Source organism: Ursus maritimus, unplaced genomic scaffold (genome assembly GCF_017311325.1).
Source record: "Ursus maritimus isolate PB19 unplaced genomic scaffold, ASM1731132v1 scaffold_21, whole genome shotgun sequence".
Classification (NCBI taxonomy): Eukaryota; Metazoa; Chordata; class Mammalia; order Carnivora; family Ursidae; genus Ursus; species Ursus maritimus.
Window position 1 is genome coordinate 42,422,738 of NW_024424564.1, and position 12,201 is coordinate 42,434,938.

The 12,201-nt window shown below is 44.8% G+C and overlaps 1 protein-coding gene across 2 annotated transcripts in view; it reads right to left on the minus strand.

Moving 5' to 3' along the window:
• BPIFC (BPI fold containing family C) overlaps positions 1-12,201 on the minus strand; it is an 88,865-nt gene that overhangs the window by 4,010 nt on the left and 72,654 nt on the right. For both annotated transcript variants that reach the window (XM_008705637.2, XM_008705640.1), the window contains 4 exons: positions 11,940-11,993; positions 10,773-10,943; positions 10,006-10,073; positions 920-962 (listed from right to left, as the gene is read on the minus strand). In XM_008705637.2, coding sequence (XP_008703859.1) covers positions 920-962; positions 10,006-10,073; positions 10,773-10,943; positions 11,940-11,993 — 336 coding nt within the window. The remainder of the gene's footprint in view (positions 1-919; positions 963-10,005; positions 10,074-10,772; positions 10,944-11,939; positions 11,994-12,201) is intronic.

Genomic DNA, 12,201 nt, shown 5'->3' on the forward strand with positions numbered 1-12,201 from the left:
ACCTGCACTGCCCATTCTCTTGCTCTGATTTATCTTTCTCTATAATATTTTTCAGTATACAATATATATTTGCTTGTTGTCTGCCACACGCACACACACGCACACACACACACACACACACACGAATAGGAGTGCCCAACGGTGGCACCATTGACATTCTGGGATGGATCCTTCTTTGCTGTGGGGGTTGCGCACTGTGGGAGGGTATGCAGCATCCTTGGTCTCTACCCACTAAGTGCCTATAGCACCTCCCTCCCCCAGATTGTGACAAAGAAAAGTGTCTTCAGACATTGCCAAAACTGGCCCTAGGCGAGAACCACTGCTCTGGAATATAAGTGCCACAAGGATAAGGACACCAATTAGTGATTTGGCTGATCTTCCTGCAGTCTGGGGGGAGGGGTTTGCTTCCAAGTATATCCAAGTTGGGATATACTCTTCCTATCAGGAGATCACCAGGCTGGGGACCCCCAAAAGGTATTTGGACAACCAGCCTTGATGCTATTTTAGGAGATGGCCAGAAAGGCTTCCAAGAGTAAACTTAGTCATGGCCTAATAATTTGCAGATAGCCTCGTCCTTTAGGAGTCTGGATCTTATATTTAAATCTCAAAGATTATTTTATCCAAAAAATAAAATCACCCTAAGAATCTCCCTGAAAATGCCAATATTACATAGGTCTTAGTTTTTAAAAAATTCTTTTAAAAGTCTTTCTGAATAGATAAAAGAGAATTGGAGAGTCCCTGTCCTGTTTAAAAGTTAGGGGGTTGGTGGACAAGCAGCTGACACAAGGAATTTTAAAATTAAAACCTACCCTCATGGGGAAATCAAGTATCTAGAGGCTTAGAAAACAGTCATCCAGCTACTATATAGGAAAATTGTCATTCTTCCCTTGACAGGAACTCTGAGAGCTCGGATTCCTACCTCAATGTTGCTGCGATTGGACTCTGGCAAAGAGAGGCGGAATCTGAAACAAAACAAAACAACAAACGTCAACATTGGAAAAGTTTAAAGGATGGAAGATTTAAAAACAACCATCTCAATACAAAGGAACAAAAAGGAAAGGGGATTTTTTTTTATAAGATCTGTAAGTCACTATTTTAAAAAACCACACAGACTGGTAAGGTTATAATGTTCTATCACATCTTTAACCCGATATTTGCTGCTTAGGAAGCAGAAGGCTTGGATTTGTAACCAGCATGGGTTCCCCAAGTGCATTTGCTGTATGGGACTTACTGTTGGCAACTCGAATGCACAAGAATCTTAAGAAACAGTTTTCAGTCTCCAGCCATACCACCATGAATGTGCCTGATCTCATTTGGTCTCTGGAGCTAAGCAGGGTGGGGCTTGCTTAGTGCTTGGATGGGAGACATAGTCTGCAGGTCTTCTTGGTCTGAACTCCCAGAATATACACTTGAATTTTCATACATAGTAATAGTAAGATGAAACAGTAGTAATCAACAGGGAGGATCCCTTCTTTTCACAGATGGGGAAACTGAGGTCCAATTAATGGCAGATAAAGGACCAAAACTTAGATCTCTTGATGTCCATCCCAAATCTCCCTTCCACTATAGGGTCTTGCCTCATCTTCCTTTCCCCCTTAGTCTTCCATGGGTCACTTTTGCCCAGGTGTAGAGCTTACTCCTGCACGAGCCTTCTAATGGCTCCCCCGTCTCCAGTCTTGGTCACCAGTCTTGGTCTTCTCCACCCTGTCTTCCACACCATTCCCAGAGTGAACTATATGACAAGCATGTCTGAGGAGGACATGCTGCTGTTCAAAATTCTTTAATGTCCTGAGTCCCAGTCACTTATATGGTGCACAAACCTTTCTGTATTCTCTTGTCCAGTTGCCTGTTTACTCTAACCTCTCTTCATTCTCTACCTTGAATTTTATACTCAAGAACCCTGAACTGCTTAGTGCTATGCTGTTTTATTTATTTATTTATTTATTATTTTATTTTCCTAAGTAGGCTCCACACCCAGCCTGGAGCCCAATGTGGGGCTTGAACTCACGACCTTGAGATCGAGACCTGAGCTGAGATCAAGAATTGGACACTTAAACGACTGAGCCACCTGGACACTGCTTAAGCTGTTTTGTGAATCAGGCACTATATATCTGAGGTTAAAAAAAATGTATGGGCTTCAAAACACATAACAAAAAAATCCTGAAAAATTAAAATTAATACATGCCCACAAGTAACATTATGGTGACTAGTCACTTTAACTCAACTGCACTCATGGTTAAATTTAAATTATATTTAATGTGGAATGCATTTGTATATATGCTATATACTTGGGGCTGGATTCTCCAAAATTAGAGTGGATAAGGTCATAAATTTAGATCGTTAAGACAACTGTAAAGTATTTCCTTGCTTATTCCAGGATACTTCTGGCCTCCATGCTTTTTGCTCATGCTGTTCCCTCTTTCTGAAATTGCTCCTCCCTGTCTTGTTGACTGGCTAACTTCTCTTAATTGTTAAAGATTTACCTCAGGTGTTACCTCTTCCAAGCACCTTTCTGTTACTACGTTTAAGGAGCAGGTAGATATTAATGGAAGAGGTAAGTTTGCTTATTATCAGCCAATATCATGTTAATATGAACTAAGTTTTGAGACTTAATTCATATTAACATGATATTGGCTGATAATAAGCAAACATAAGAATAAAAACCAGAAAGACAGTTATATCTGACAAGGATCAGAGATGGCATCAGTGGCTCAAACTGAGCTCAGTGGAAAGCGAGGACTAGAATCCTTAGGGTATTTTTACAGGAAGTAAGCTGAACAGTTGAACAAACACTTGAAGGTACTGCTGGAGAAATGTGAGGAGGATGCTTCCCCTTGGCCACAACTGCCTTTTATTAAAGATTGGTAACCTAGGCCAGTTTAGAAATCCAGGTGGAGCAAAGAGCAAACTCTCGCGGTCCTGGTTCTGAAAAACACGCAAATGCAACTCTGACCACTAGGTGGCGACTGAGTTCAGTCTTTTGACTTTCATCCTGAAACCGAGGCCCTAACCTGTTCTGTTTTGTTTTTCTTAAAACACAACTATTAGGAACTAATTTTATTACAGAACCACAGAGTTGATGGGGAGAAAAGGAGCTCAAGTAGCCCTACCTTGCAGACATATAAGAGTACAGCTTATTTTAAAAGTTTTGGAGCAGGTTTACTGCCCTGATTGAAAACCAGAACAAAAGTACACTTAAGCATGTCAAATGATGGTGGGGTCATGATCTGGGTCAATATAACAGATACGGCATAATGAAATTCAAGTGGACCTTGGTCCACGGGCACTCACAATGCCTCTCCTCCAACCCTGTGGCCATAGCAGACGCTGAAAATCAATACTTGCGTTCAATACCGTATAAAAATTGTCTCTTTGTCCTCTGACTATGAACTTGACTGAGTCCAGGGCATGGCACATTTAGGCACTTAGTATTCACTCATTCATCTGTCCAGCAGGTACTTACAGAACACCTAATATATGTCAGCACCTTGCGACAGGTGCTGGAGATCACGATTGTGAGTGAAAACAAACACAGCCACTGTTCACATGGAGCTTAAAGCCTCGTGGGAAGGCACACGTTAATCAAGTAAGCCCACTGATGACGGTTTAATGACAGACTGAGATAAATGTGGCGAAGGAAAGTAAAAGTTCACTGAGGCAAATAAGAGAGGAACCCCATCTAAACTGGCAGGTGCAGGAAGGTGTCCAAGGAAGGGAAATACATCCTTGAGCTGACATATGACGGTGGGCAAGATTAAAAAGGCAAATTGGGGAAGGAAGAGGGAAGGGTCTGGCAGAGTCTGCAAAGGCCCTGTGGAGGGAACAGAGGCCAGGAAGAGTGTGCAGCAAGACAATGCTCGAGAGGCAGACAGTGGTGGACCAGGCTGGGTTTCTCAGGCTGTGTCAAAATTTTGGTATTTATCTTAAGAGCAAGGAACCTATGGAGGGTTTCTAAACAGGGAGATGATGTCTGTGTTTTGTAAAGATCACTCTGGCTGTAGTATGGAGAAAAGATGGGCAGGCCAAGAGGTTTCCTAGATGCCCCTTCTATGCTCAGTATTGCTCTAGGCAATGTGAAGAACTTCAAATATAACTATATCTATGGGCAGCCTGGGTGGCTTAGCCAGTTAAGGGTCTGCCTTTGGCTCAGGTCATGATCCCAGGGTCCTGGGATTGAGTCCTGCATCGGGCTCCCTGCTCAGCAGAGAGTCTGCTTCTCCCTCTACCCCTCCCCTCTTGCTTGTGATCTCTTTCCCTCTCTCTCTCAAATACATAAATACAATCTTTAAAAAATATTTATATTTAAAAATATATTTATGATGGACAAACAGAAACTGTATGTGTAGGAAGGAGTTGGAGAACAATACAAAGCAGCATGTCTTCAGTGCTCCTTTCTGGGTTTACACTGACTTGCTGCAGGAATTCTGAGAACATATGAAAAGGTGAAGAAACCAGTGTGGGTTGGAGGTAGGGGTGTGTGTGTGTGTGTGTGTGTGTGTGTAAGATATGCGGGGAAATAAACTGCCCTTTGAGAGAAGCACTCCACCATTTCCCTTAGCACCCAGTTTTTGCCTTTTAATCTGAGTGTTTCTCTTAGCAGGCTCTGGACCTGGAAGGTAGAAACAGTTGCCCCTCTCTCTACTATCTGTATCAAGAACAGTGTAGAGCACATCATAGGTGCTCAAGAAATTCTCATTGAATGGATTATGGATAAATGAGTAAAGGATGGGTGGGGAAGTGTTTATTGGAATTGGGGTCACTTTGAGGGGGAGCCAGTCTAAAGCAGAATGTTCATTTTAGGGAGTTATGAGGGGTAAGTTTGGCTTGCTTGGAAGGTAGTCAAAGAGCCTGACAACGCCCAGCTCTGGATTTAATCCACGATGAAAGGCTTTTTCTTCCTTCCTTTTCTTTCTTTCCTTTTTCTTTTTCTCTTTCTTTTCTTTCTTTCTAGATTTATTTATTTTAGAGAGAGAATGAGCAGGAGGGGCAGAGGGAGAGACAATCCCAAGCAGACGCCGTGGTGAGTGTGGAGCCTGTTGTGGGGCTCGATCTCACAACCATGAGGTCACGACCGGAGCCAAAACCAAGTGCATCAGACGCCCAATTGACTGTGCCACCCAGGTGCCCCCAGTGATGAAACGTTTTCATGTGAAGAATTGTTGAGCCCATTCCAGTATTACCCAATGTTTTATCTTCATTGCCTTCTGCAGTCTGGAAATTCCCCCAGCAAGTCTGGGAGAAAGGGAGGAAGTCATTTGGGGTTTCCTCCTCTAATGGGGGCCTTGCACTGTGGCATTCCTCTGCCCTGGCTTCCACAGTAGCTCAGAAGGAGGGTGGAGATAGTGGTCAGCCCAGGTGCCGAGCTCTGACGACCTGTCTAAAGCACTGTTCTGACAGAAACTGAATCCATTCTTCCCAGACCTGTTTTCCTTTCTGGGTTTCTCTCCAGATGGCTCACACTGGGGAATGCTTATTTGCCTAAGCCGCGAGGAGTCGAGTTGGGTGGTGATTCTAACTGCTTGTAGCCAGCTTTCTTTGCATTCTCTGACGGTGTTGCCTGGGAGGGGTTGTAGGGTGCGTGTGTGTGTGCGCGCACGCGGGCACGCGGGCACGGATGTTACTGGTGTGGGGTACAGTTTGGGAGTGTCCAATGCTTCACTCGTGGCAATGTGAAAATTGTTCCAAAGCTCTAAACAGTCCAACAATCCTGTATATTTGATTGCCTTGAGCTTTGCATGCGGTTAAGAAAAAGGGTTAGAATTCAGTCATCTGTATGGCGACCAAAATGGGGACTATGTGGATCAACCTGCATTGGGGGTTCCCTCCCAATAGAACTGTGTTTGGAACAAAAGTCAATTGTAGATAGACCAGTATGAATCTGGTTTATGACTTTGAGGGCCAATTAAGACTGTCCTGACTTGTCATGTCTCTTGGGATCAATTTCTCCCTCTTATTTGGTTAAAATTTGATCCCAGAAGGGGGAAAGAGAATAAAACCCTACTGCTGGTAGTAACTAATATTTCTTGAGCACTGATTATATGCAGAACATTATGCTTTTCAGACATTTCCTCGTCTACCCATACAACAGCTCTGTGGATAGGTGCTCTGTTTTGCTGATGATGACATTTAGAGAGGCTGACTGACTTGCCCAAGGTCACATAGCTAGCAAACGACAGAGGTGGAATTCAAAATCAGATATGTCTGACTACAGGGCTGTGCTCTTAATTAGACATACCCACAGAGGTCACCTTGATTACTCGTACTCCCTGCTTTTGCTTTCTGTATTTTTTCCTTTCCTCCATTTTTCAAGGCAGCTGTGTGGAAAGGACTGTGTGCTTTTTCCACAGCAGGTCACCCACTGCCTGTGGCTTCTCTTCTATCAAATCTTCATGTTGAGAAAGGACGTGCTGCCTGCTTCAGTTTCGTGTGACTCCACGCCCATGGGTTTCCTTTTCTGGGCAAGGGTGTTTACTGTCTAACTCTTCTAAGTCTTGGCTGTGTTCCACATCAAAGGCAGTTTGATGTCGTAAGTGAACTCTCAAAGCTGTGAAAACCACTCACTCAGGTCCAAGTTCTGGTTCTGCCATTCACTAGCTCTGTGATGCGAGCAAGTTATTCAATCTCTATGAACCATAAAACAGGGATAATAAGCTATGTCCAGGTCTATTCACTCAAGCTACAGACACTGATTGAAGACCTTGCCAGGTCCTGGAGATACAGGGTTGTGCGGTTTAAACGAAGTAATAGATGTAAAGTTCTTGGCACGGGACCAGAAGGCAGCAAAGGTTCAATAATAAAGTAGTCATAAATAGTAGAACAAAAGGCAATTTCTCTAATAGCCATCACTGGGCGGGAGATAGGGGAATGAGGTGTTTCTTGAACAGGGTTTTTCTGAATAGGGGAACTCTTGAAATGATTTTGTATAATGAGCACCTTCTTCCCCTGGATGAGGCCAGCCCCAGATTTTAAATAATAGCCATAGTCAATCTTCTTGAACACTTAACATGCACTTTACATGTGTTAACTCATGTATTCCTTACAATAACCCCCTGAAGTGGATTGTATTATAGCCTCGTTTTATAGAGAAGGAAATGGAGGCCCAGAGAGCTTAAGTAACTTGCCTGAGACCTCACAGCTAATGAATGGCAGGGCAGGGATCTGAACCAGTTAGTCTTGACTCTAACACCTGTGATCTCATTGCCTCTTTAAACTCGCCACACTGGATTTGACTTGATTTCTGTATCTGATGTCTATGTAGCCAGCCGTGAGCAGCTTCAGAAAGAGACACATCCAGGCAGGGGATGTTTGGAAAGGTGTTTGGAGTTAGTATTCTGGGAACCTAATCTGGAGACCCTGTTTCCCAGCGTTTCCTCAAGGATGCTTCACTGATCCCCACTCCCTTTATACCTCTCCCTGCTGCATCTCTCTGACCTCGCCCAAGACCAAAGCAGGCCGTCCATCTGGAAGAGCAGCACTTGTGGAACCAGGAGTGGAGGTGCTGGCTGGGGCTGTAGTGTGGGAGGCGGGGCTGCCATTCCTATGGCCACAGGCGAAGGCGCTCCTTCTGCACAGCCTCTGCTCTTCCGCAGTCTCGCATGGGCCGCCTTGGGACTGAGTGATGCCTGGCCGATCCACCTTGCCCCCCATCCTCCTACTGCCCGAGGTCTGTCATAGCAGCGCCTTCAGGAGCCGCCGCAGACTCTGTGCAGGTGGCCTGTGCAGTGGGACACGGCCTTGCTCAGAAGGGCCCACGCTTGGTTTAATGCTCTGCTGTCTCCATCTTGAAATTCTTCATAAGATTTTGAACAAGGGGTTCCGCATTTTCATTTTGCAGTGGGCCTTGGGAGTTAGGTAGCTGGTCCTGCTCAGACCCTACTGAGGCCTCAGGAAGCCTCCCCAGCATGAGAATCTAAAGGAGACCACAGGGGAACGTGGAGGAGACTCCAGGAAGGCAGGAGTCTTAATCTCCGCTTGTGTTCGCCAAGTCAAAGCATGGGCTGTAGGAAGCCGGAGAATGGATCCACGCACTTCTTCGGGTGATGCGAATTAAGCAGGTTGCAATCGTTTTTGCAGTTACTCCCATAAAGAAACCTAACGCCCTCTGAACCTGCAGTATCTTACTGGGAGGATCGCTGGAGAGGAGAGTCCGTGTGATTTAAGCAGAGAGGTGAACCTGGTCTCTGCTCCTTAAGGTCTCTCCTACCGGCCTGCCACGAGCCTGAAGCCCCACCCTTACGAATTCCTTCCTTCCATCCTGCCAGTAAGCCAGAGCCCTGCTCAAGGCACACGTGGTTTCTCCCTTCTCAAGCACTTGCTGCCTCAATCAGCAGCCCTGCTCCCCTTCTCGCCCATCCCTCCAGACTCCTAGCCCCCCTTTCCTGTGGAGGGCTCGCCAGTGCTTGCGGTGGGGCTGCTCAGGCAAATTGCATGACAAAATTCTCTCCTTTCCCTTCTGGCCTCACTCAGATGCTGCCTGTCCCTCGCCTGCCACCCTTCCCCTCCTCCTCTCCTGCTCTCTGGCTTCCATCTTCTCGGCTATTACAACTGGCATCTCCAAGATGACCCATCAAGTTTCAGAGTTTCATCAGCCTTGACCTTGTGGAGGCTGGGTCATGTTATGACTCTGGGAGCCCTTCCTCCATAAAGAAATAGTAAACATTATATTTGAAGACTGTGTTGTTATAAAGATAAGTATAGTCCAGCCTGGATTGTATTCATTTTTAATTCTTATTTTAAAATATATTAAAACGTTTTCGTGGGTCCCTAAATTATCCGTGGGCTCTAGGCTCTGCGTCTACTGAGACTAATGGACAAATCAGTCCTGTGTTGCAGAGCTGGGTAAAATGTAACAAAGGCTTCCTGAAATCTTTTCTCTCTAGGAAACCATACTACCTTTTTTGTTGTTGTTCCTTTTATTGGGACAACAATATAGTTACAAAGAGAATTTTAAGGAGAAAAACCCACTCAGTCCCACAGCCTAACGTTCTTCATTTGTGATTCACTTCCTCGCCCAGATGGAAAGCTATTTTACACAGCTGACTGCTGTGTTTATGCAGTTTTGCATTCTGTTTGTCCCATTTAATATCATTTTATTGAAAGCACCTTCCACGTTTCTGCAATAGTCTTCATCACCATCTGGCTGACTTATGGTGATTGACTTACTTTTTCCCTCTGTTGGTTTCCTGTTCTTTCCAGACTCTGCTTCCTCTGGCCTTTTTATAGCATTTCTTCCCCCTTCTGTGGGATTCGTCTGGGCCATCTGGTCATTCTGAATATCATTCCCCTTCCCCCCAGGTAGTTTGATTCATGGCTTCAACTGCTGGCTTCACAGGGCCGAGGAAAATGGGCTTTGCAGACAAGAAGGTTCTTCTCAATGGCAATCACTGTCTGACAGTCTACCTATGTGACCTGCCAGATCCCTTTCACAGCGTTCTTTGGAGAGCCAGCTAGGCCATGGGGCATGGTTTTGTTAAACTCTATGTGCTAGTAATGGGGTCAGAGTGGTCAGAGCCTGCAGGTACCTCAGCGATGACCCAGTCCAACTTCAGTATTTTACAGACAAGGACAGAGGCACAAAGAGGTTCCCACACTCGATCATGGTTATAGAATCAGTGACCAGGGATGTGACACTTTGTTCCTCGACCTCAAAGTTTCATGCTCTTTCCTCACTAGCATGCTTCCTGGAAGTTATTGAGGAAGATCTTTAATTTATATTCCGGTACCGTTAGAATGTGAATTTATGTTACGGAATTATATTTATACTTATTTGGCTGCTCATTTTAACTGAACATTATCTAATGGGAGGAAAAAAGAAAGGCTCCACAACACAGCTTTGAGTGAAGCCCATACTTTGGAATCATCTGGAACATTACAGAAGGAGTACCTAAGTGATTCATGTTCTATGCGATGGTAACTTCCCCTGCTCTGTTAATATTCACTTTGTCTCTATGGTCTGCTGAATCACTTATTGCTAAGGTTTTCAACAGTCAAATCAGTTAAACTTACCTATTCAGAGATAATGAACAGACCAGTCTTTGTCCCAAAATAACCAGGCCAACACTGGTACTAGCAACCTGCAGACAACAAAAGCATTCATTACTAGGAGGAGTGAATCTGTCTATTTTGGCCACAAATATCCTTTCTTGTACTGGAAATACCATAAGCTCCACTTTCCCTCTCATTGCTAGAGATACTGGAAAGAAATAGCTCTGAAAGTGCTCTCTTGCAGGTAGGGAAACTAACTATGAAGACTTTTTAAGGATCTCCCTTAAATTGTTTTTCTATTTTTTCCTTATCTCTCTTCTCCATGTACTGTATGTGTGTTCGTGTGTGCATGTGTGTATATGTGTCTGCAAGTGTACATATGTGTGTGTATGTGTGTGTGTGTGTGTGTGTGTGACATTTTGCTTAGACTCACTGTATTAGTCCCTTTCCATTGGGTTGCATTTGGCCTTCATCTGCTCAAATAACCTTGAATTCCATCCTGACTGACTTATTTTGGGGAAAAAAAGGAAAGTCTATTATCAATGTAACTGCAGCCAGGGAAAGGGCACGCAGGAAGTGGAGGGAGGGGAGAGCTATTTTACCAGGTGGGGAGTATGAGCACTGGCCTTCCATACTGCCCCCACCCCAGTCTCACCCCTGTCCTCACCACTAATTGATGAATCAGACCTCACACCCCCAGACACTGAGCAGAGCACTGCTGGTCAGTGGCCCACCGTGGGAACAGGACTGGTGTCCCCAGGCTGCCCTCCTGCCCCCACAGGCCTTACAAAGTCCATGGACACGATGGCTTCAGCGGTCGAGTTCTCGGTCTGGGCAAGGAGCACGATGGAGGCAGGGATGTCCAGGGTGAAGTTACCCGGCTGCAAACTGATCACGGGAGGCTCCGTCGCCATGACCCGTACCATGAAGGGCTGGGACAAGATGTAGATCTCTGCGATCTGCAACGTTCGGGAAAAGAAGTGGAGACCAGGGAGGTGAGCTGATGAGGGGAAATCACACACTTGGGGTGGCCTGGATGATTAAACTTTATATCATGCAGTTAGAATTGAAACAAAGCTCTCTGGCAATTATAACACCACCACACACAAGACAAATAATAACAACACCTGTCATTTACTGAACATATCCAGATTATCTGGTTTAATCTTCACAAAAGCCCTTCGGGCAGGTTCTATCAGAATCCCCATTTCACTGCTGAAGACAGTGAGTCCTTTGGTTAAGAAATTTCCTTCACTTCCAGGTGGATACATTGAGGAACTGGGATTCAAATCTAGGTCTGTCTGACCCCGGATACTTGCTCTAAAACCAGGATGCTCAATGAGCATCCCTCTGTCCTCAAGAGCGAACCTGAGCCTTTCAGGACACTGTGTCCAGTATTCAGGTGCTGTGAAGGCATGGCATTAATAGTTGCTTCACTAAAGGCACAAACCTGGGCCCTCTTCCCCCATTTCCCATTTTAGCTTATTTCAAATGTGTGGTGGAACCTCATGGAAGGAACAGTTGATTTATTTTGTAAACTTTTAATGCTTTAATAGTAACTTGTTTAGTAAATAACTGTGGCTATTTTATTAAAAGAAAAAAAAATCTGGGGGCCCCTGGGTGGCACAGTCAGTTGGGCATCCGACTCTTGGTTTTGGCTCAGGTCGTGATCTCAGGGTGGTGAGACCAAGCCCTGCATCAGGCTGGTGCTCATCTCGAAGTCTGCTTAAGACTCTCTCCCTCTCCCTCTTCCCCTCCCCCCGCTCATGCTCTCTCTCTCTAAAGTAAATAAATAATTCTTAAAAAAAGAAAAAGAAAAAGAAAAAATTCTCTTCAGAATGGAAAGATGAACTCAGGTTTGGACCAAAAAGGAATAGAAAGAACCCACAAATCTTCCAGAAGTAGTTTCAATGAATCCAAATACACTACCGAGGAGTCAAACCCTCAGTACTTACCCGGGAGAGCACGTTGCCAAGGCCTTGAGAGTTTTGAACCAAATGGTTGGATATCTGGAAAATTAAGACCATACATCACTGTAAGATTTTTACCTGGGTTCTCTTTTCAGGGGAAACCTAGCTTTCCTTATATTTTTTATGAATCATGAAGTTGTTACACCAACAACCAATTAGTTTTTGAAGGTGGCCTATCATTTTATAGTCCAACCATAAGAAATCTGAGGCCCAGAGAAGTAAAGTAACTTGCCCAAGGTCACACAGG